At 37.1% G+C, this 25,435-nt stretch overlaps 1 protein-coding gene and 1 non-coding gene across 2 annotated transcripts; one reads left to right on the forward strand and one right to left on the reverse strand.

The window, feature by feature from the left end:
- Positions 1-405: 405 nt before the first annotated feature.
- Nkap (NFKB activating protein) lies at positions 406-17,709 on the forward strand. Its single transcript, XM_026409076.2, has 9 exons — positions 406-909; positions 3,575-3,655; positions 6,346-6,416; positions 6,905-7,045; positions 9,170-9,233; positions 10,289-10,398; positions 10,495-10,570; positions 11,524-11,673; positions 14,200-17,709. The coding sequence occupies exons 1-9, from the start codon at positions 524-526 to the stop codon at positions 14,372-14,374; spliced, it is 1,254 nt and encodes a 417-aa protein (XP_026264861.1). The 5' UTR covers positions 406-523; the 3' UTR covers positions 14,375-17,709.
- Positions 17,710-23,479: 5,770 nt separating this feature from the next.
- Positions 23,480-23,552, reverse strand: Trnaa-ugc (transfer RNA alanine (anticodon UGC)). Its single transcript has one exon. It is a non-coding gene; the product is annotated as a tRNA-Ala (tRNA).
- Positions 23,553-25,435: the final 1,883 nt, after the last annotated feature.

Consider the following 25,435-nt stretch of genomic DNA (forward strand, 5'->3'; position numbering starts at 1 on the left):
TTGCTTGGGATTTCAAAAAAGAAAAGAAATCATATTTTTTGATGTGTGTATATATATGTTTATATGCATAAAGTACATATATTCATATACATACACATGCCTATATAATTATACAGAGACAGCACACGAAACACATGCAGAATTGTGTGTTGTTCACATGGTTACTCAGTGAAACATATCCTGTGTTCCGTGGACTTTCTCTTCAGGTATTTCAAGTTCGAATCTGAGAAAGGACTTGATCTCCTACACACCTTAGATTTGATGAACCTCTGTCGGAACTGAACACATGCGCGGACCCAGTTTCCAGACCGGCTTATTTATACTGGTACCTGCCCCTTCCGGTTGGGAGGAGCCCTTAGGTCTGGGGAAGGTATTTGCTGACGTACCCGGAACTGTTTCCAAGGTTTCTTCAGGTTTGGGAGGTTGCTCGGCGGCGAGTTGTGGGAGCCAAGGCAACCGGGAATCTTCCCGGGGTCACAAGAGCGCCCCCTTGGCCCCCAGCTTCGGGGGCACAGCTGCGGTAATGGCTCCAGTGTCCAGTTCCCGCAGCCCTGAGCGGGAGGCCTCTGGCTCCGGAGGAAGACGCCGCAGTTCGTCGAAGAGCCCCAAACCCAGCAAATCTTCCCGCTCCCCGCGGTGTCGCCGGTCGCGCTCGCGTTCTTGTTCTCGGACTGTTGACAAGAATGGCCTATGTCATCAGCTGGGTGGTCTCAGCCAAGGTTCCCGAAACCAGTCATACCGCTCGCGCTCGCGTTCGCGCTCTCGAGAGCGGCCCTCTGCGCCACGGAACACCCCTTTTGCTTCTGCCTCCTCTTCCACGTATTATGGAAGCTACTCACGCCCCTACGGGAGCGACAAGCCGTGGCCTAGCCTTCTGGACAAGGAGAGGGAAGAGAGCCTGCGGCAGAAGTGAGTGAGCTCGCCGCATCTTTTCTTGTATGAGCCCCCCCGCCTTTCGAGTCCGATTTATCGTTCATTGTGTTTCTGACTATTCGCATTTCGTTCTGCCTGTCTTGCACCCATTTTCGTCCCTTTCTTCATTCCACTCACAGCAACCTTGTATTCTGCCTTTATTTCCCATATATTTTCACTTGTCGGCGGGTCCCTTTATACAGCGCCCTATTTTATCGCTGTCCCCTTACCCGCTCCTGGCTTGTTAGCAGACGTCTCCAAGAGCCTCAGATCTACCGGAATTATAGCATTTACTTGGCTGTGTCATTATCAGTCGTGAGCATGATTTTATTGCTCACAAACTGAATTCATGGAAAGAAGGATCACTATTCTGTTGGTTCCAGAATTCGACATGCAATCAATCATTGCTTGAGTGGAGAAACAGACAAGTTTGAGATAACGGAATATATCAATGGAAATGTTTTGTACGGAATTGGAAAGAGTTGAAATTAAGGATTTATATTGCACAAGATAATTACATGAATGTGGGGGAAGTGATCTGCTTAGCTGTAGATGTAGTTACCTTAAGAAAGATCTGGGTAAGTGGTCTCAATCTTGTTGGTGAAAAATGATGTCAGGGTGAGATTGGGTCTCCTCTAATAAGAATGAATATTGGAGTGGGAAAGTGCCTGGTTTAAGGAAGAGGCTTAGAATCATTGCTGTGTGACTCACAATATCTAATATTTATTAAACATTATGTGTTGGGCATTGTACTAAGCCATGCACTATGTGTTTAAGAAACGAGAAGTCCGAAAGTATTACAGGCATTGAGGGGCAAGTTAAAGTTCCAACAGTTGGGAGATGGCTTCATGATTCTTTTTCTTCCAGCAGTGGGAACTAATAAAGTATAGTGATGAGAAAGACAGGCTCCAGAATCAGACTGCTTGAAACCTTTGTTATCCACCTAATAGCAGTGCAGCCTTGTGAAAGTTAATTTAACCTCTGTGAACTTCATTTCTTCACCATTAAAAAGATGCTGAGGCTGGGATATAGCTCAATGGTAGAGTGTTCACTGAACATACTTGAGGCCCTGGGTTCCATCCTGAGCATTGTTAAAAAAAAAAAGCAGGGTGAGGGTATGGGGGTGGATAAAATTAGTACCATGTCTTTTAAGGTTGTAATAATTTAGTGCCTGGAACATAATAAATATTCCATAACTGTTAGCTATTAGTGCCTCATGCATGGAAGCAGAAAATAAAAACAGTCCTGAATTAGGTTAAAAGACCTACCCAAGTTAAATTGTTCAGAAAAGTATCCATAGAATATATCACTCAAAAAGCAAATGGCTTCTTGCTGGTGAATCCTCACCAAAAAATGTCAGAACTGCTTAAGTGATTTTTAAAAAAATTTTAGTTATAGATGAGCACAATACATCTATTTATTTATTTATTTTTGTGTGGTGCTGAGGATCAAACCCAGTGCCTCACATGTGCTAGGCAAGCGCTGTACCACCAAGGTACAACCCCAGCCCCATGCTTAAGTGAAATTTGCATTTGTACATTTAGAAGATAAGTAATTTGTCTTAACAGTGCAGATGAAGCCAGATGGCAACAGGTATAAGAACAGGACTTTATGTTCTTCAGAGTCTGGCAGCATTCTTTCCCCTATATTTGTATATTCTAAATACAATTACAAGTATGGCCCCTTTTGGACTGTTTCTTCAAAGTGGCAAACCCTTTGAGACTGACTCTGTATAGCTATATCTTTTCCCCTGAATAAAGAAGTAAAAAATCCAAACCAATTATGTTTATTTTGAAGGATTATTAAAAACAAATGGAATCTAAAACAGCTAAACTTTGAGGAACTGAGCCTTAGGGTTTTATTTTTCAGTTTATGAAAAATAGCAAAAATTAAAACAGAATAAATCACAAACATCATAAAACAAAATAATTAAACAATTTTAGTGTCCTCCAAAGAACAGAGAATGTACTCCTTTTCCAAAAAGGAGCTAAAGGGAAAACTGAGGGAACAAATCTGACATCTCATTGAGTATAATATTTGTCAAATAATTTTTTTCTTTTATTTTCAGAACTCCCTTTATTTCCTATTTCTAATTCTTCATTTTTATTTTCTTTATTAATTCTTAGCTTCCTGAAAACTGAAGGTTTGACTAAATCAAAAGAGACTTCTTTTTTAATCATGCATGAACAAAGTTATTTCAAAATGTAAAACATTCTGTCACATATTACAATGAAGTGATCAGTTAGAAGCTGTGCCATGCACTTGGCATAGGGATGCCCTGGACAGTCTCCCAAGCTATTGTTTCTTATCCAGGCACTGAGGCTATCTGTAGTTTGTACCATTTGATAGGATTACAAGAACATCAACTCCTATGTGATTAATTTCCACTTAAACCAGGTTTTTATTAACTTTTAAAACATAAGGAAAGTCAGTTGTGATGGCAGGCTCCTATATCTCAGAAGCCTGTGAGGCTGAAGTAGATCACTTGAGCCTAGTAGTTTGAGGCTAATCTGAGCAAAATAGGGAGACCCTGGCTCTAAAAAGAAAATAATATAATAAAACATTGGGAAAATAGGATTTAACCGGACTCTTGTTGAATTTGATTGTACATTTAGGAAATAATCCATCCATGAGTTATAATTTAAATGTTTATATCCTCTAGGAGATTAAGTGAGAGAGAGAGGATTGGAGAATTAGGAGCTCCTGAAGTATGGGGACTTTCTCCAAAGAATCCTGAACCTGAGTAAGTGATTTAAAAATATGTTATAACATTAATTTAAATCCTGATTCTATTGTGAACTTTTTTTTTTTAATACCAGAGATTGAACCCAAGGGCACTTAACCACTGAGCCATGTCCCCAGCCCTTTTTTATATTTTATTCAGAGACAGGGTCTTGCTGAGTTGTTTAGGACCTTGCTAAATTGCTGAGGCTGACCTTGAATTCATGATCCTCCCAACTCAGCCTCAGGGTGCTGGGATTACAGGTGTGCACCACTACGCCCAGCTCTGTGAACATTATGGTTAAGTGAAGAACTTTACATCTCAGTTTTTTAAAATTTTCTTGTGATTTGTGCTATTCTACTCCTATGTTTTAAAAATGTAGAACAAGCTGGGCACTGTGGCATATGCCTTAATCCCAGTGACTCAGGAGGCTGAGACAGGGGGATTGCAACTTTGAGGCTAGCCTCAGCAATTTAGCCAGGCCCTAAGCAACTTAGTGAGACCCTGTCTCAAAATTTAAAGAAAGGTGGGGGTTGGGGATATAGCTCAATGGTAAAGTGCCTCTGGATTAAATTCCTAGTACCAAAGAATAAACAAATAAATAAAAATAAAAACGGAACATATCTAAGGATTAAACATGTTGTTAGTGGACTTTAGCATGCTAATTGTTCTGTTTAAATTGTAATCCATGCATCTAATTTCCTATTTTTAGAAAGGTTCAGTGTTAATATACATTATTTTGAATTATTGTTCTCCACTAACCCAGTTTCAGATTGCATGGCAGTTTATAGCATTACAAAGAAATTTCTTTAAAAATGAACATCAAAAAAGAAAGAAAAAAAGAAAAATGAATATACTGGGCTGGGGTTGTGACTCAGTGGTAGAGTGCTTGCCTAGCACACTTGAGGCACTGGGTTTGATCCTCAGCACCACATAAAAATGAAATAAAGATATTGTGTCCACCTACAACTAAAAAAATAAATATTAAAAAAATGAGGGCTGGGTTGTGGCTCAGTGGTAGAGCGCCTGCCTTGCATGTGCAAGACACTGGGTTCAATCCTCGGCACCACATAAAAATAAATAAATAAAATAATGGTATTGTGTCCATCCACAACTAAAACAAACAAACAAATTTAAAAAATGAATATATTAGTATGGATTTGTTCAGCTGATTTTCCTATATCCAATACTATCTGAAGGTGTGATGCTTTTTCCCCTTATTTTGTTTCTTTTGGTACTACTCATAAGTTTTTTCTTCCCTCTTCTGTATTTCTTTGTCTACTTTAATTTGAATTGAGACAATTAAAATTGCCTGACAGGTAAACTATAATTTGTGGCAGGATGAAAAGCATTATTATCTGAAACTTGAGGGCTAGGTGGGGTACTAGGGATTGAACCCAGAACACTCTACCACTGAGCTACATCCTCAGCCCTTTTTATTTTTTATTTTGAGTCAGGGTCTTGCTAAGTTGCTGAGACTGGCCTCAAAATTGTGATCCTCCTGTCTCAGCTTCCCTAGTACCTGGAATTGCATTTGTGCACCTCCACACATAGCTTGAAACTTGTTCTTTTTTTTTTTTTTTTAAAGAGAGAGTGAGAGAGGAGAGAGAGAGAAAATTTTTAATATTTATTTTTTAGTTCTCGGCGGACACAACATCTTTGTTGGTATGTGGTGCTGAGAATCGAACCCGGGCTGCACGCATGCCAGACGAGCGCACTACCGACTGAGCCACATTCCCAGCCCTGAAACTTGTTCTTATAGATACCTTTGGAGAAAGCTTAAAGAACCTGAACTCAGAGAATTAGAGTTGGAAAAAACTCTAGAAATAATTTTCTAGACAATTCCTAAATTATTCCAGGTTTTATTTTCAGAGGAAAAGATTATATGATGTGGAAACTCTCTTTCTGAACTATTATAAAGATTTTATTAATTCTCACTTTCAGAATTCTCTGCAAATGAATGAAATCTCTTTAGACTAGTTTATTAGGTTCTTCCTTCTCTGGGGAGACAGAGCAGTTGTTGCTTTATCATATATCCTTTATACACTTTGAATAAAATCCTGGGGCAGGGAAGGTAGCTTAGTGGTAGAGTGTTTGCCTAGCATGCTTGAGGCCCTGGATTCTATCTTCAGCCTTTCCAAAAGACAAAAAAAGGTAAGAATAAAATCCTAAAGTCTCCAGGCACAGTGGCACATGCTCAGGAGGCTGAGGCAGGATCATAAGTTCAAAGCCAGCCCCAACAAAAGCAAGGCCCTAAGCAACTCAGTGAGACCCTGTCTCTAAATAAAATTCAAAACAGGGCTAGAGATCTGGCTCAGTGGTTGAGTGCCCGAGTTCAATCCCCAATACCCATCACCCCCTCCCCGCCCCCCCCCAAAAAAAAACAATCCTGAAGTCTTTCCATAGCCTTTCATCTTTCCTTATGGTTTCTATTCCTTTTTCCCTGTGGTTTCTTCTGAAATTATAGATTTTTCTGTGTTTTGTTTGAATAACACTTTATAAACCCTGTAGAATGATGGAAATGCAAGAATTTTTTTTATTATGAAGGTAGTAGACCCTTGAAATATGCTCTTACAAAAATGGTCCTGTGCTTACTTTTATGGTTCTTAGGCAATCAGTGTTGTTACTAAAAATTTTAAGGCTCTGTTTAATACTCCTAGGTCAATATTTCATCACTTTTCTAATTCTTACAACCATTTTCTTTAAATTAGCTCTGATGAACATACACCAGTAGAGGATGAAGAGCCAAAGAAAAGCACTACTTCAGCATCTAGTTCAGAAGGTATTTTTTAAATATAGAACTTTTTAATTGATTTTATTTTTATTTTTTTAATATTTATTTTTTATTTGTACACAATACATTTATTTTGTTTATTTACTTTTATGTGGTGCTGAAGATCGAACCCAGGGCCTCACACATGCTAGGCGAGTGCTCTACCACTGAGCCACAACCCCAGTCCCTTTAATTGATTTTAAAAAGTAAGTTTAGGGGGGCTGGGGTTGTGGCTCATTGGTAGAACACTTGCCTAGCACGTGTGAGGCACTGGGTTCCATTCTCAGCACCACATATAAATAAATGAATAAAATAAAGGTCCATCAACACTAAAAAATATTTTTTAAAAGTAAGTTTATAAGTAGTTGAACATTGGACTTTGCTTTTATTCAGATTGCCAATCATCTATTCCTTTTCCATATTTCAAAAACAATAAAATTGACATTTAGAAATACTTCTTTAGAAATTAGTTTTTTTTAAATCTGTGTTTCCTACAGATGAAAAAAAGAAAAAGAAGAAGTCTAGTCATTCAAAAGAAAAGTCTAAGAAAAAGAGAAAGAAAAAATCATCTAAAAGAAAACACAAGAAATATTCTGAAGATAGTGACAGTGACTCTGATTCTGAAACAGACTCCAGTGGTAAGCAAACCAACATCATTCTGCAAGCCTTTCTTCAAAACTAGTTTTTTTTTTTCTTAAAATTTATTTAGAAGGATGTTGTTAAATAATAATAGCCAAAAGTTTCTGAATGCTCCTTGATTTTATGCAGGCAGCCTGTTGTGTGCTTTTATATTCATTATTGCTATTTAGTCCACACAATAGCATCTTATAGATGAGGAAATGGAGGAACAGAGCAGGTAATAAGTACCACACCTAAGGTCACATTTGGGATTCAAATGTAAACTAACTGACTCCAAATTGATTGTGCATAGTTGTACATAGCACAGGGAACCCAAACCAACTTGGGGTTAGGCTGCAAGATGTGTGGTGCCAAAGGAAACCATACAGGGAGAGCTCTTTTTGTGTAATTAGCATGCCCAGTGGGCTCCACCTCTGTATAATTTTTTTAAAAGGCATGCTATAAAGTACTCCTTTCAGGTTGGCTGCAAGGTACCCCATCTGGGGTGGTACTTCACAATAAGCCACCGAAAAGATGGCTTTTAAAAAAGTTTACTGTTTATCCGATTTATTTTATTTTTTTGGTGGTGCTGGGGATCAAACTCAGGGCCTTGCAAATATTAGGCAAGCACTCCATCAACTAAGCTACTTCCCCACCCGAATTTATTTTTAAATGTGTTCCATTTTGAGCTGGTTTTGTGGCTCAGTGGTTAGAGTGCTTGCCTGGCACATGTGAGGCACTGGGTTTGATCCTCAGCACCACATGAAAATAAATAAATAAAGGTATTGTGTTCATCTACAAATAAAAATATTTTTAAAAATGTGTTAAAATTCAACAGTGTGATATTATCTTATTTTTCTAATTATATTCTTACCTTTTTGTTTTCCTAATTTTCTGTAAATTTGTATAAAAGCCACATTTTTATACCCTTTCCTGGCTGATATATGACCAGAAGTTGCCTCTTTTGGGGTTGACACATATATATAAGTGTCTCTTCCTCTGATGTTATCCAGGTTTCCTGGTCCCCATTGTCATTTTTCTTCCTTACTGCTGGAAGACTGAATTCTCTTAAAGTGCAAATATAGGGCTGGGGTAGAGCTCAGTGGTAGAACCCTTGCCTAATATGTGCAAGGCCTTGGGTTCTATCCCCAGCATCACAAAAAAAAAAAAACCAACAAAAGCATAATCTGAGGATGCCGATCCCCTACCTAAAATCTTTCAGTAGCTTTCCCTAGCCTTCAGAGTAAATTTCAGACCCTGATTGATCAGAATCCCATGTTCTTTCTCTTGACCGTGTCACTTGGTACAGAGGGACTCTTTGTACAGTCTGTCCCTTCCTCCAGCTTCACTCACTCACAGCAACCATGGGCATAGAGTACTTTTGTAATAAACTGATATTTTTTTAAACTAGCTTAAGAGTCACCTTTTCCTAGCCAACTATTCTTCAAACACCCTCCCCAAATCAGTCTGATTTCAAGATTCCTCTGTCACTCTGGATTATATTTATCTCTATACCCATCTCTCTTCTCTATCACACTGAGCCACTAGAAAATATTCTCCTCTGTACTGCAGTACCATATTTTCACCTTTTTCTATCATGAAAATCTTTATAAACATTCAGAAAAGTAAGGAGAATAGCATGACTGATAGTATAATTAATACCATATTCTTATCCAAATTTAACAATTGTTAGTATTTTTGACATAATTGCTTCAAATATGTTTTTGTGTTGGTGCATTATAATTATACAGAATAGTAGGACTCATTATGCCATATTTGTACATGTGCATAACACAATCACATATGGGTCTTTTATTGAGATAGTCAAAGTAAGTTACAAATATACTTTGATGTAAATATTTCTATATGCATTTTTAAAAAGTAAGGACATCTTTCTACTTAAACACAAAACTGTTATCTCATTCAATGAAATTAATAATACTCTATATCACCTTATACCTAGTATGACTTTAATTTTATGTTCCCAGTGCCTAGTACAGTTTCTGGCAAGTTGCAATAAATACTAATATGAATTAATTTCTCTGTAACATCAAATGGTATAGCAATAGGACTTCATCTACTCAAAAGTATTAGGGTTTTAGAATTTAAAATTGTTTCTAATTATAATGTGTTTTAATTTACAGATGAAGTTACAAAGAGGAGAGCAAAGAAAAATAAGAAAAAGGAAAAGAAGAAGAAACACAGATCGTCAGTTTTTTTCTATAATGTTTTAGTGGAAAAGCTAAAATGTGTATAAAATTATATAAAACAGTATGATTCCCCTGTATACTCATCACCCAGTTTGAATTATTTTCAACTCATGGGCAGTCTCCACTATCACCTATTGTCTTGGAACTAATCCCAAATATCATTCCATCCATAAATAATTCACCTTTCTCTAAAAGATAGGCATTCTTAAACACACACACACACACACACACACACACACACACACAATGTTGTTATCATGCCCAAAATATTTAACAATAATTACTCAATTCTCAGTAGTTTTTTCTACAGTGTATTCAAAGCAGAATCCAAATAATGTCTATAAATTGCAATGATTATATTTGTATTGTGTACTTCAGCATGCTCTTCTGACCTCTGTATTTCCCATACAATAATATAGAGACTTGACAAGCTTAATTTGGGCAGCTTCATAGGTGGTGCTGTCTACTTCCATTAGGAGACAAAATAATGTCTGGTTGTCTCTTTTTGCTATATGAGCAGCCATTGGTTGTTATTGTCTAATCCTTTACTTCATTAGGGTTTGCAAAATGATGATAGCCTAATTCTGACTTTCCTTCTTCATTAATTAGGTAGAATAATTCTATAAAAGAAGCTTGCACTCATCAATTACCTAAATATCCTGAAGTATAGTTTGTACAGCAATTATCATCACTTGTTTTTTAAAATAATGAATTGGATTTTTTTAGTATTATGAGCTCAAAAATGTAAACACATTTAATACATTTTAATTCATTACAAAGATATTATTAGTGCTCAAATTGGTAAGAGCTGTTCTTAAGCTGTTTTATTTCTGTTGTCTTTCTACAATATAAGAACTATATTTCATTGTTCCCTTTAATCTCTTTTTAAATAGTGAAACATGATTTGGGTAAATATTAGAAAATTTTTAACTTAAACTTCTCTAACAAGTTTGAATTAGCTTGGAAGTCATTTTCATTACTGACTTAAAAAATTAAAATGTCTTTTAACATGGGAATATTAAGTGAATTTGTATCAAATTATAATCCCTACAGGAAGAAATATAAGAAAAAGAAGTCTAAGAAGAACAGAAAAGAGTCTAGTGATTCAAGTTCTAAGGATTCTCAAGAAGAATTTCTAGAGAATCCCTGGAAGGATCGATCAAGTAAGTTCTTCTGATAGACTTTAACTCAAACAGATGAAACATTAAAGTAACCATTTGGTCAAAATGTGAATGTGTTTCTGAATATCTTTCATGCAGAGGCTGAAGAACCCTCTGATTTAATTGGCCCAGAGGCTCCAAAAACACTTGCTTCTCAAGATGACAAACCTTTGAAGTAAGTTGCAGTGTATTTATAATATCTAATGTACCTTTCAAAAAGTATGGCCGTAACTTACCTTGCCAAGCTTATCCCCCTCTACTCCCCAGGTTCCATCTGACCTGGACTACTAAAAGTTCCCTTTGTTTACAGTACATGTTTCCACTTTTGTGCCTTATTCAGCTTGTTTCTCCCCCCAACTTGCCTTTGCTTCTTCTTCCTGCCCTGTTTTCTTCCCTATCCCCAATTTCTTCCTGTTAAAATCTTTATCCTTCAAAGCCCTTTTCAAAAAGAGGAAGCATATGCTGATTCTCAATACTTCCCCTCCACAAGTAGTTGTAATTTCTACCCCACTTTAATCCTTACAGCATATTCCATTCTTTTGTGGAAGACATTTTTTACCATGTATTATAATTATATCCTTATTAATATGTAAACTCCAAAAGAACAAAGATTATTTTTGTATTTCAAGCTTTGGGTTTAATAGGTATGCAAGAAACATTCACTGAATTAAATGAAGGGATAATAGCTTTTAAAGTCTCTTTGAATCAAAGGTAATAGATACTTGTTTTTAGTTATAAGTCTAAAAATATTAATTTTAGAGATATTATTTCTCCATTTAGGTTTTTTTTTTTGTAAGGGAAAAAGAGAAAGGGAATGAGCTAGAGGAAGAAGCAGAAATTGCAGTACCTGTAGAGATAAATAAACCTACAATTATAAACCCTGAATTTACACTCACTAATGTCAGTTCTTTTGTTTAAAATATTTATGCATTTCTGAGTTAATAATGTAGGTCATAGTGCATTGTTCATTAATTAAAGGAATTCACATTGGGCTTCCCAGCACACTACTGCTCAGCACTGTTATTCTTGTTGTTTGAAAAAAATGTTTTGTGCTCTCTTTAGACGATTAGTTTTATTATATTGAGATGGTTTTTAATGGACCTTTTCTGATTCTGAATTACTTTGTAGCTATGGCCATGCTCTCTTACCTGGTGAAGGTGCAGCTATGGCCGAATATGTAAAAGCTGGAAAACGTATCCCACGAAGAGGTGAAATTGGCTTGACAAGTGAAGAAATTGCATCATTTGAATGCTCAGGTTATGTAATGAGTGGTAGCAGGTATGTTCTTGGCATTGAATTCAGTTTCCATGATTAGCTCTTTTCCTTTTCCTTCTACAAGAATAATATTTTGGTGATTGGAAATTGGAGTATAAATATTGGTTTGATATTGGCTTTTTGGTATAAACATACTTAGCTAACATTCCAAGTTTATATAAAACTTAGTCTCAAACTCAACTATAACCCTAACTTTGAAGAATCACTATTTCCTGTGTCCTTTCCTAGTTCATTTTTTTGATACAGATATTTTATCCACTGGAAGATATAGTGAAGTTTAACTATCTATCATAGTTCCACAAGGAATGTGGCAATTTAGTAGTAAGAAAAACATTTGCACAAGAAATGTTTCTTGGTTTTTGAGCTTGCTTCCAGCTGTCAATGTACCCAGTTTTATGGTAATGAATAGCAGAGAAGGATTTTGAAAGATGTCAAGTTCAGTATGCTGAAAGGAATACAAAATTAGGGAGAAGAAAGCACAGTAACCAGGGAGAACAAGGAGAGTAAGGTAATAGGGCAGTAGTACTGAAATCAAATTGAAATTTGGATTCTTTAAAACTTACTTCTTTAAAAAGTAGATAACTAGGGCTAGGGTTGTGGCTCAGAGGTAGAGCACTCGCCTAGCATGCGTGAGACACTGGGTTCAATCCTTAGCACCACATAAAAATAAAGATATGTGTCCACCTATAACTAAAAAGTTAAAAAAGTAGATAACTATTTTGAAATGACACTGGAAGCAAATATTTGCAGAACCCCTAAAGCACACCTTCAGAATCTTGAGAATTCTGAGGACCAACATGTGAAACATCATTTCAGAGACCTAGCACAGTAAGACAAGGAAAAGAAACCAGAGGCATAAGGATGGGAAAGAATGATATACCACAGTCATTTTTTGTGAAGTATATGTTTACATAAAAAATTCCAAAGAATTTTTAGTTGAATTATAAGTAATAGAAGGGTGTAACAAATTGTTGTATATAAGGTTACTACACACAAGTAAATTGCATTTCTATATACCATCAAAAAGCAACTACAGGGCTGGGGATGTGGCTCAAGCGGTAGCACACTCGCCTGGCATGCGTGTGGCCCAGGTTCGATCCTCAGCACCACATACCAACAAAGATGTTGTGTCCACCGAAAACTAAAATAAATATTTAAAAAAAAATTTAAAAAAACAGCAACTACAGAATGTAATAAAATAAAAAAAGGAAACATCTTTTATAATAGTGTCAGAGATTACAAAGGACTGGGGAATGAATCTAACAAAAGATGCCCCAAACCTCTACAGGGAAAACATTTTATTAAGAGACATTAAATAAGACCTAAATGGTGGAGAGCTGCCATGTTCATGGGTAGGAAGGCAATATTTTAAAGTTGTCGTTTCTTACCAAATTGATCTATAGATTTGATAAAATTCCAATCAAACAGTTTTTCATGAAACTTATCAAACTGGTTCTCAAATATATTTATTAGATGAAAAGGCCAAGAAGAGCCAAGTCATTTCTGAAGAAGAGTAGGGAAGGTTAGATTTTCTCTACCAAAGATGAGAACTTAGGAAACTACAGCACTTTAGAAAGTATAGGAGAACAACCAAATTGCTCAATGGAATAAAATACAGAGCCCAAGGACAACCATATGTGTATGGGACTTTGGTATATGAAAGATATGGCATGTCAGATCAGTGGAAAAGAGGGAACTATTTAGTAAATGGAAAAAGAAAAAAATGGTTATCCATATGGAAAAAGATGAAAGTAAGACCCTAAATCATCATATATGAAAGGCAGGGCCACTAGATTAAGGACTCAAAGAGCAGATATCTTTTAGACCTTGGGATGAAGAAGTATTTTCTAAAGAAAATAAAAAGTCTACTGACCATAATATATATTGATAAATTTGCCTAGGTTAAAAATAAGAATTTGTGTTCATGAAAAGATGCATTAAAATAAGTAAAAAGACAAGTTTCAAACTGGAATATGATCTTAGAATACACACAACTCATAGTTGAGAAAATTTAAAGAATACCTGTAAATAACAAAAGAAAAATAGGAAAATGACACAAACAGGCATTTGTCAAAATAAATAATACATATGCCCAATATTCACTTAAAAAGATATTCTTATTATTGGAAATAGAAATCAAGAACTTAATGAAATACCATTTTACACCCATCTGATAGACAAAAGTTGAAAGTTCTAACAATACTTATCATTTTAACAAATGTGGACCTATAGGCTCTCTTAAATACTGCTAGTAGAGCTGGATGCAGTAAGGCATGCCTGTAATCCCAGCAGCTCAGGAGGCTGAGGTAGGAGGATCATGAGTTCAAAGCCAGCCTCAGCAGCTTAGCGAGGCCCTGTCTCAACATAAAAAAATTTTAAAAGGTAGGGGATGTAGCTCAGTGGTTAAGTGCCCCTGAGTTCCATCCCTGGAACCAAAAAAAAAAAAAAATGGTATTAAGAAAAGATTGATGAGGATATTCTGTGAGAAGAATTACTGAGAAATTAAGCCAAAAATAAAATTATCTCCAGGCATCGCCGAATGGAGGCTGTGCGACTGCGGAAAGAGAACCAGATCTATAGTGCTGACGAGAAGAGAGCCCTTGCATCCTTTAACCAAGAAGAAAGACGAAAGAGAGAGAACAAGATTCTGGCCAGTTTTCGAGAGATGGTATACAGAAAGACCAAAGGAAAGGATGACAAATGAGGATTTTCCGATTGCTCAGCAGATATTTTTAATAACAAAAAAGAAAGCCTGGGTTCCATACATATACACAAAAAGATTATTATGCTCTGAAAAAGCTTTACAGTGCTACTGTGCCTTCTATTTAACTCTTTCAATCTCTCAATAAAAAGCTGCTTATTGATATATCTTTAAGTTCTTTGGATTATTTTGGATTGACTTACAACTTTCTGGTTTAAAAATCCAAAATATGAGTGAAATCCTACTGTATTAAGGGAGGTGGCATAGAGAGAAAGAATCAGTGAGATGAGAAACCTTAATCACATGCCATGGTTCGGTGCTACTATTGGCTCTACATGATGCTCTCCCCCATCCCATTGAACTTGTGGGAAATGATCATTCCTCTGTGTTGAATGTGTTATAAATGGACTTGATATATAGAAGCTATATAGGAGGCTATTTTTGTTAACAAAATGAAGGCTTTGCTGAAAAAAGCAAATCTGGAATTTGAAAACTGACTTGTATAATACAATATACAGTCTGCCCAGGAATTAATTAATTTTGGTTTAAGTCCCTACCTCCATTCTAAAACTAACAAACCAACATGCATACTAGCCTATGCATTTGTTTAAATAAAAATGTGAACATTAGGTGGAATTCCTAATAAATTACTTAAAAATAGTTATTTTAGGGGCTGGGGGTGTAGCTCAGTGGTAGAGCAGCAGGTGCTTGGCATGTGTAAGGCCCTGAATTTGATCTTCAGTACTGCAAGAAACAAAAAGTTCTCTCAAATATAAAGTCTTGGGAAATTTATTGCTATGCCAATATAAATTAGTATTTCTAAGTTGTACTTTAATGATAAGATAACATCTAAAAAGAGTGAGAGTCAACTACGGTCAAGAGTACTGATTGGAAAAATATAGTATTTTAACTTAGTTGTTTCAAACAGATGTAGATAAAATGATATTAAACTTTTTTAACCCTATCCTTTATGTAATAGGTAGATTTCATTTTAAGCATGGTTAAAGCTTTCAGTTTATGTTTTTATATCTATCATTCATTTTAATTCTTAACTTTGTATAAAAGGCCCTTATTTCATCACATTTTTGAAAGTAAAAATTGTGATCATAATATTTTTCCTTCCCTTATTTTGTTCAATTTTAGTTAGGTCACAAGTGTAAAAGGGAAGGGGCAATGTAAATTTTGACTTGTTATGGTTGGAAACTGTTTGATCTGTGTTGTTATTATGTACATAGGATGAATTTAGGTTACTGGATGATGGGTAAATTCAGACTGTGCTATTTTTAAATGCCCTCTCTCCTTATAATAGTTTAAAGTGGTTTTTCTTTAAGGAATTTATAAGTAAAGCAGTCATATTTCATAGTATAGAGCACAGGTTTTTCTGTATGTTCTAAGAAAATGTCTACTTTTAACCCGCAACTACTGAACTAAACAGCTGTCAGCATGTAACAACATTCATGACCCCTGAACTTGAAGGGATGTGTATTTATCCATTTTGCTAAGCCTAATAAATCTGTAGTTTCCTAAAGTTAAAAGGAAACTAGAGCTAAGCACAGTGGCACATGACTGTAATCCTAACAACTCTGGAGGCTGAAGCAGAAGGATCACACGTTCTAGGTCAGCCTCAGCACTTTAGCAAGACCCTGTCTCAAAATAAAAAATAAAATAAATAAAGAGGGCTGGGGATGTAGCTCGGTAGGAAAGCAACCCTGTGTCCAGTCCCCAGTATTGCAAAAGAAAAACGGAACTAAGTTCCCAAACTTGTCTTAATCCATTTACTTCCTTATATAATAAAACCTAAAGTTTATAATTCCCACTTAAAAGTTTTATTCTCTAAGGATGTTATTTTTAAAAAAATATTTTTTACTTATAGATGGACACAATATCTTTATTTATTTTTTATGTGGTGCTGAGGATCAAACCCAGTGCCTCACACATGCTAGGCAAGTACTCTACCACTCAGCTACAACCCCAGCCCCAGGACATTATTTTTAGTTGGCATGGTAGTTTTAACTGCAGCAATTTTGTGATATCCGAATATTGTGAATTTTTATTTGATTCTCTTGTGTCCTCCAGAGAGTAGATGCTCAACAACTGTTTGTTGAGTAAATGAAAGAAAAGGTATTTATTTCAGAACCTTACCATTCCTTTCATCGGGGTTTGTATAGGAAAGATCTGCCAAAGAATTGTTTCGGTAGCATATTCTTTGGGGAAGTAAAGGGAAGAATAAAAGGGCTAAAAGTATTGCATTTTCAGCTTATTACAATTAATGCTTCAAACTATGCTTAGTCACTTGAGCCATGAGTCAATAGTAAGGCTATTGTATTTTAAATGTGTATTATATATATATATATATTTTTTTTTTGTTCTCCAAGAAAACTTATCTAGTTTCCCACCTCATGTCTATTGCTCTGATAAGATTATCCCTCCTTTTTAATTTATTGTACAAATATAATAGTAAAAAAATAAGGAAGAAAAATTACAGTTCCTTCACATCAATTATCATTTGTATTTTGTGTTTCTTTCCAGTGTTTGTCTTTGTAAATATGTATTCTAAAGTACTTGTAAGTAGTCACTCAGAGTATAATGTAATTTTGTCTTTGGTGTTTTAAAATTTGGCAACCCAACAAGGGAGTCTCACAGGAAAATTAGAAACAAGTGATAATCTGGTGTGAGGATAGGAAGACAAAAAATAAGTGAGGGTAGTAACTGAACCCATCCCTGTGTCATTATCCTCCCACCCCCATCCTCAAGCCACCCAGCTGCTAATGTAAGTAAAGTGGTAAGTTGAGGAAGGCATCATGCCAGGTTGCAGAATTTCAAAATGTATTATTTAGCAGTAAGATTTAACTCACTATAAATGAATGGGCCTATGAGGAAGGGGAACCCTTCAAACTGATTATACTATAAACTGTAAAACTATTGCCTTTTTTTTTTTGATTCCCACTTGTGTCCATAAAAGGTGTGTCTGGGCTGGAGACTTAAGTGCAGAGGGGAAACAAGAAGCCAAGTACTAATCTTAGTTTGGTCTGAGAGGTGAATTTTAGCACCTCTCTAAATTCAGCTCTGTGCTTGCAAGGATCTAAAGGATGCATAGAGGGATAATAAAATCTTTTAGAAACATACTAGTTAATCTGATAATGTGATGGAAGTTGAATGGAAAAATGAATGCAAAAAATTACAGCTGGATTGTATGCCGCAAGTTTATTATTCAATAAATATTCTGTGGTTCGATGTGCTGTATTGTATTTTTAATATATTTGGATTAGAAAAACAATCCTAAAACATTCTGTAAGATTCAGACAATTGAATTTAGAAGGTGATTGACTCCATTAAAAGATTTTTGGCCTCAATAATGTCCCTCGGCCATTTTTCTCGAAAGCGAGCCATTCCTGGTCTACAGAGGAAGAAAAACAAACACCAAAAGCTTTTAAAATAAAAAAAAAAAAATTGAACCAGGGATTTACTGTTATATTCCTAGTGAGCAATAAGCCTTTTTTTTTTTTTTTTTTTTTTTTTTTTGCCAGGGAGAGAGTAAGTAGAGAGGGTGGCAGGGTTCTCTCTATTCGTTACTGTTTTTTGGGCCCAATCAACAAAAGGATTAATGAGCTTACATGTAAAGATCTTTAAGGGAGCTATATACAGATAAAGGGATTATTTAATACATGATATAATTTCATGTAATTTTGAAGTTTCTTATAGAAACAATAGACATGACCGGCTTTTTTACCCACCCTATTCCAGCAAATAATCCTCAAGTTTCTAATTATTATTATTATTTTTTGGTGGTGCTGGAGATTGAACCCAGGGCTTTGTGAATTCTAGGCAAGCACTCTACCAAATGAGCTATATCCCCAGCCCCTCAAGTTTCTAATTATTGCAAAACCAGCCACTAAGGAAAAGATGTTCTAGACCAATGGCAGAATTCTAGTTTTAGTTCATTCTAATAGGGTAGGTCCAAAGAAGATAAATGACTATTACGTGAATTATCTGGCTGTGGGTCTTCTGGATTTCTGGAGTATAATGACTTTTTCCCCACCCTTTCAAAATATGTCTCCAAATGTTCATTACCTTAGAACTAATGAATGGCCCTCAAAGATATAAGAGACATCAATGGGTGTATCCTAAGAGAAAGAAGGACAACTGTCAGCATAGACTGAACATACCAACTCTTAATTCCCTCCCTACTCTTCTCTAGATATATACTCTTGAATTTCCAGAATTTGTCCTACTTATAAGGTGGGAACCTCTAAGTGGTAGTTCTTTGTCACTTTAAATCTATCTGAAAAAAAGATCTTTTTGGCAAAAATATCTTAAGAATTGCCACAAAATTGGAGACAGGTTGTCAGAGGATTGTGCTCTTTATTAATAGGAGCCTGAGGAGTTCATTTACTTTCTTTACATGCTTCAGTTTACTCAGCTGACAATCTCTACCTTGAAGAATGACATCAGATGGAAATAATATAAATGAACAAGATTTGAAAACATAACGAAATATAAGTCATAATGTCTCATGTTCCCCTCCCACTCTGACCTCCAAAATGATGCCTGGAATATTGAGCAAGAGCCTTCTTCCCAAGACTATCTATATATTGTCTCCAGTATGGTCTGGATCATTTCCACCAGCCTTACTTCAAAATCTCTTGACTTTCAGAGCAAGACAACTGATGGAGGGATATATGACCAGAATTGAACTCTCCATCTATTGTACCTCTTTAGATTACTCCAGCTGAAGATACATGTGTTCTGGAATAGAATGAGTAGGGGACATAGTTGGCTCACTGACGATATCATTCATATATAAAGCCTTAAAGTCAGATCAGAGCTCAGGCAACTTTTGAGAAAGGATGGGAAGACAAAGGGAAAATAACACTTTTCATGTCTGTTATGTTCCAGGCATTATGCTTGGTACCAGCCCTGCTCCTCTGAGGACCTTTCTCCTGGAATCATGGGTATTATTTTGGCTCCTTTCACACCAACTCTCAAGTCAACATGCTATTTGTGGTCTACTTAGTGGCTACAAGCAGTCATTCCTTCAAGATTTTTTTTTTTTTTTTTTTTGGCCAGGTCTTGTTTTTCAGCAAGACAAATGGCCTGCCCTTATAGAACTTACATTCTGGTGGAACAGACAAGAACAAAAAAAATTGATGATATAGAATATTTGAAGGTAATAAAATGTAATGAAGAAAAAGCATGGGGGATGGGATGGAACAGAAAGAAAGTGCAGGAGAAAAGGTGAGGGGGTAGAAAACTACACAATGCATGCACTTAGAGGAGAGTATTCTAGTCAAATGGCACAGCAAGTGCAGAGTCCCTGAGGCAGGACTATACCTGGCTTACTTGAGAAGCAGCAAGATCAGAGGGGTTGGAACAGAGTAAGTTAGTGGAAGGGGAAAGCAGATAAAACAAGGGACCAGATCACACAAGGCCTTGTAGCCATTTGATATGCAAATATAAGTCTCTGGACCTGCAGTGTGAGCACTGCCTGGAGACTTGTTAGTGATGCAGAATCCCAAGTTTTACCCCTGACCTGCTGAATCAGAATCTCCATATTACCAAGTACTTTGTATGTGCTTTAGAATTGGAAAAGCACTTTTGGAAAGTTTTAAACAGAGGAGTGACAGAAATTCACTTGATGAGGTTCACTGGCTGATTGCTTTATAGAAAAGAGGCACATTGATGGCAAGAACAGAAGCAGAGAGACTGGTTTGGAAGCTGTTGAAATCATCTTGGTGCAAGAGTATGGTGTCTTGGAAGAGGGTGGTACAAATGGACTGGTATGAAATTGTGGGGCGCTGGGTATGTTTTTGAAGGTAGAGTCAGCTGGATTTCTTAATGGATTGGTTGAGGAGTGTGAGAGAAAATAAAGGGTCAAGGATGACACGAAGAATTTGGCTATCAGCTGAGACAAGGAAGACTGCATGTAGCTCAGATTTGGAATAGAAAATTGAAAGTTTAATTTTAGACACAATAAATGAAATATTTATTATACCTCTGAGTGGGAGAGATCTGGACTTGAGCTGTAAATTTGGGAACCACAGCTCTTGGTAACATTTTTCAAGATTGATCGAGATTAACTATGGAAGTGAGTAAAGGAAAAGGATTTAAGACTTGAGTTTTGGAACACATCACATGTAGAAGTTGGTGTGAGGCAGAGATAGCAATGGAGACTGATAGGGAATGGATGGTCAGTGAAGCAGGATGAAAACCAGAAGAGTGTATTCTTCTAGAAACCAAGTGGGAAGTTTCATGGAGGAGGGAATAATCAGGTAGGACAAGTGCTGCAGATGGGCCAAGTAAGATGAGGACAGAAATATGATAATTAAATTTTGCAAAGAGGGCATCATTGATAAATTTGACTAGAGACATCTCCATTCTCCTTGAAGCTTCACTGTGGGGAACAGAGCACCAAAAGAAGAGCTTACCGGAGGTTTGCTTTTGGTGATCTTGATGGTGAAGTAGGCAGCGGCACTGACTCGCGGTATGGGTACCTGAGCTGTTGGGATGCTCCAACGCACGCAGTAGATATAGCAGAAGGTGTGACTTAACTCTTCCTTCTTTATAAACTCTGTGTAGTGCACCCAGCGGCTTTGGTACTCCCAAGTCTGCTTCATAGAAAAAAGAAAGCTCACAGACAAAGAAAGGCAGACTTCTACTCAAGCACTTTTGATAAAAGCAGTGCATAACAGTCAGGGTTGCAGCCCTGTTCTGGAGTCCTTGCATTTTTTTTTTTATTGGGAGTCAAACTAGAGTCAACTCTCAGTTATCTCCACAGTGGGGGCGTGAAAAGGTGAAGCTGAAATGAAACAAGAAAAGAATGCACATATCACTTGAAATTGGGCTTTAGACTGGAGGAGCACACCCTCTGAAGTGTCCGTGTACATATACACAGCCACAGGCTGCTCCACACCCTTACTTGGGTGTGTAACTGGAGTTGGGGTTAATTGGAAAATAATTAAAGAGTGATTAGAACATGTGTTCTGCTTGCCCCATCTCAGGAGACCTACAGGTGTGACTAGAAAGGAATGAGGCTGGTTTCCACCATTTGTGAAAACTGGACCCTTGATAACAGCTAGAGATGGTTTATAAAATAAGAGCAGAAGAAGAAGTCAGGCAATAGGATAATCCATATCCCTCAGAAAGGGATGATGCTGTTTGCACCATAGGAAAAGCTTCTCCTTCCCAAAGCACTAGTGGAGTCAATAAACAGAAGACCTTAGAATATCTAACACTCTGTTTTCTGCCTCTCTTATTGCATTTGACACTCCCCTCTGTACTCCAGTGATGACAAGCAGTGTTCACTGTAGTATCCATATTAAACATTATGGCAGGATCAAATTATCCATAATACATAATGGACATAGCATTTTGGGCCCACAATACATTGAAAGCCCACAAAACTTTTTTTCTTTTAAAATCAGAAGAAATGGGCACAGTGGTGCATGCCTGTAATCCCAGCGACTCAGAAGGCTGAGGCAGGAGGACCACAAGCTCAAGACCAACCTCAGAAACTTAGCGAGGCCCTAAGCAACTTAAACCTTGTCTCAAAATGAAAAATAAAAAGGGCTAGACAGGTGCAGTGGCACACACCTGTAATCCCAGCTGCTCGGGAAGCTGAGACAAGAGGATCATGAGTTCTAAGCCAGCCTCAGCAAAAGTGAGGTGCTAAGCAACTCAGTGAGCCCCTGTCTCTAAATAAAATACAAAATAGGGCTGGGGATGTGGCTCAGTGATTGACTGCCCCTGAGTTCGATCCCTGGTATCAAAATAAAAAGGGGGGGCTAAGGATGTGACTTACTGGTTAAGTACCCCAAATTCAATTTCTAGTACCCCAAAAAATAATAAATAAAAATAAAATGAGAAGAAAGAAATGAACTTTCAGGGCCGATGTCATCTTTATAATGATGTTGTCGTAAACTAAAAATTTGAGGAAGGATCCCACAAAAGGAAAAGGGCAGCCTGGACTGGAGGATGACTCAGGAGGGTTGCTTGAGTCCAGGAGTTCAAGACCAGTTTGGGCAATGTGGCAGGATGCCATTTAAAAAAGTATAGTATACATATGGGAGAATAGTGCATAGAAATCATAATGCAACCCTGATTCTTAGCACAGGACCTGAATGTAATAGATATTCCACAAGTTAAATTCAGGCTGGGGATGTAGCTCAGTGGTAGAGCAGTTGCATAGCATTTAAGAGGCCCTGTCCATTACCAGGGCCACAAAACAACAACAACAACAACAACAAAATACTCCAACTGAATCCCCTTGAGCTACTGAAGTACAGGAAGCTTCTGAATCAAAGAAAAGACGTAAGTAGGAAGCAGGATATCTAACAATCCCAGTGATATGGGAAGGGAATGTGGGGAAGCAGATGGCAAAAAGATTTCAGGCCCTCTTTTGTAAAAAGTAGGCTGATCTGCTTTGGTTTGTTTCCAACTCATATCTAGTTGGCCAGAGAGAACCATGGGAATCTAGATTTCTTGAGATAAGAAACTGTGTCTTCTTTCATATATCATCCTTTCTTGTTTGGTACCAGGGATTGAACTCAGGGCTGCTCAACCACTGAGCCATATCCCCAACCCTACTTTGTATTTTATTTAGAGACAGGGTCTCACTGATTTGCTTAGTGCCTCAGCCTCCTGATATATCATGCCTTTTCATGAAGAAGCCCAACAGTCAACCCCTTGTAGCCCAGTGAAGCATAACTTATTTTCCCTTAACCTTTCTATATTACTTAATATATGTCTTCAGCTCTAAAATTTAATCTTTCACACAATCACAGACTTCATAGCACTGGAATGGTCCCTAGAGATAATCTAACAAAGCCCCTTACATTGCAGATGAGAATTCTGGGTCCTTGAGTAGAGACACTCTAACATGATACCTGGATGGTACCCAGGGATCAAAGCAGCCAGCTCAATATTTTTTTCCACCCCACCAGATGCTTCAATTTTAAGAGTTCTTCTTCTGAGCTTGGCTCTTTGTGTATTTTTTCCCTTTTATGAACTAAGGCAGCCTTAGATTGACATTAAATTCAACTATTCCCATTAGGTCGGTCTCTTCCCATTTTTATCATTATGCAGGCCCCTGTTTTTTTTTTTTTTTTTTGGTGGTGGTGCTGGGGATTGAACCCAGGGCCTTGTGCATGCAAGGCAAGCACTTTACCAACTGAGCTATATCACCAGACCCCTAGGCCTCTGATTTTTATGTACTTCCAGTGAATGTGTATGTTATCCTTATGTTTTGTAATTTTTATATAATACCACTTCATATACTCACTTCCAGGAAACAGTATGTCACTGTGTCACTCTACCATGGATGGCTTAGTCATTTACTTATTATTGGACCCACAAAATCAATAGGCACCTGGAATTACATGCACAAAACTGTTATCTATAGTAAATGACCTTTGGGAGAATAGAACTGGGCATCCTGGCAGTGGAGGGGAAGCTTTCATTTTCTACTTTGTGTCTTTTTGTTCACTGGGTTTTGAAAATAATGTCTTTTTATTTATAAAAAGAACTGTATTAGATGATGGGAATTTTCAATTTTTTTAATAAACAACCCACTTGGGGGCTGGGGTTGTGGCTCAATGGTAGAGTGCTTGCCTAGCATGCTTGAGGCACTGGGTTCTATCCTCAGCACCATATAAATGTAAAATAAAGATACTGTGTCCACTTAAAACTAAAAAATAAATTTAAAAAAAGACTAATGTAAAAAAAAGAACCCATTTGTGGGGCTAGGGTTGTGGCTCAGTGGTAGAGCACTTGCCAAGCAGGTGTGAGGCACTGGGTTCAATTCTCAGCACCACATATAAACAAATAAATAAAGGTCCATCAATAACTAATAATAATAATAATAAAAGAGAACCCACTTGTAAAGCTAGGAGTGGTAGCATATGCACGTAATCCCAACTACTTGGGAGTCTGAGTCAGGAGGATTGCAAGTTTGAGGTCAGCCTCAGCAACTTAGTGATATCTGTCTCAAAACACACACACACACACACACACTTGTATATTCTCATTTCCAGATTATGTTTCTGAAAAGAATAAATAAATTGTTGTGTTCACTGGCAATATATGAGTATACTATCCCTACCCCCACAAATGCACAAACTTCCTGATACTAGGTCTAATCATTCTTATTCACATTGCAACACCTTGAAATCTTTTGAATTTGCATTTTAGGGATTTTCATTGATGATAAAACTATTATTTTGTCATCAAAAATAATTTTATTATTAAGGTAGAAAGAATATATCAGATGGGGGCTGTGGGTGTAGTTTAGTGATAGTGCACTTGCCTAGCATGTACAAGGCCCTGGATTTGATCCCCAGCACCACAAAAACAAATAAACAAGCAAACAACAAAAGAATATATCAGACAATTAGGAAATGAGATGGCACAGGGCTGTAATCCCAGTAACTCAACTCAGGAGGTTGAGGCAGGAAGATCACATGTTTGAGGCCAGCCTCAGCAATTTAGCAAGATCCTATCTCAAAATAAGAAGGACTGCAGGGCTTGGGTTGTGGCTCAGTGGTAGAGTGCTTGCCTAGCATGCATGAGGCAGTGGGTTCGATCCCCAATACCACATAAGAAACTAAAGTATTGTGTCCATCTACAACTAAAAATATTTTTTTTAAAAAATAGAAAGGACTGCAGATACCTCACATTTCCTCATCTATAAAATGGTCATTGATATACCTATGTACAGGTTTGTTGTGAGGACTAAATGAGATAATACATGGTGAAGTGCTTGGAGTGCTTGGCACATAGCAATGCTTAGCAAATGATCATCACCTAATTGACCATCCCCTGTTATGTGGTAAACTCTGAGAAACTGACACTAAGCTTAAGAAAACTCGCCATCAGAAATGCCTTGCATTTGGGGGCTGGGGTTGTAGCTCAGTGGTAGAGTGCTTCCCAGCACGTGTGAGGCCCTGAGTTCGATTCTCAGCACCACATATAAATAAAAGTAAAGGTCTATTAAAAAAAAAAAAAAGAAATGCCTTGCATTTGGTAATGGATGGACCCTGAGACTATCATGCTAAGTGAAATAAGCCAATC

Source organism: Urocitellus parryii, chromosome X (genome assembly GCF_045843805.1).
Source record: "Urocitellus parryii isolate mUroPar1 chromosome X, mUroPar1.hap1, whole genome shotgun sequence".
Lineage (NCBI taxonomy): Eukaryota > Metazoa > Chordata > Mammalia > Rodentia > Sciuridae > Urocitellus > Urocitellus parryii.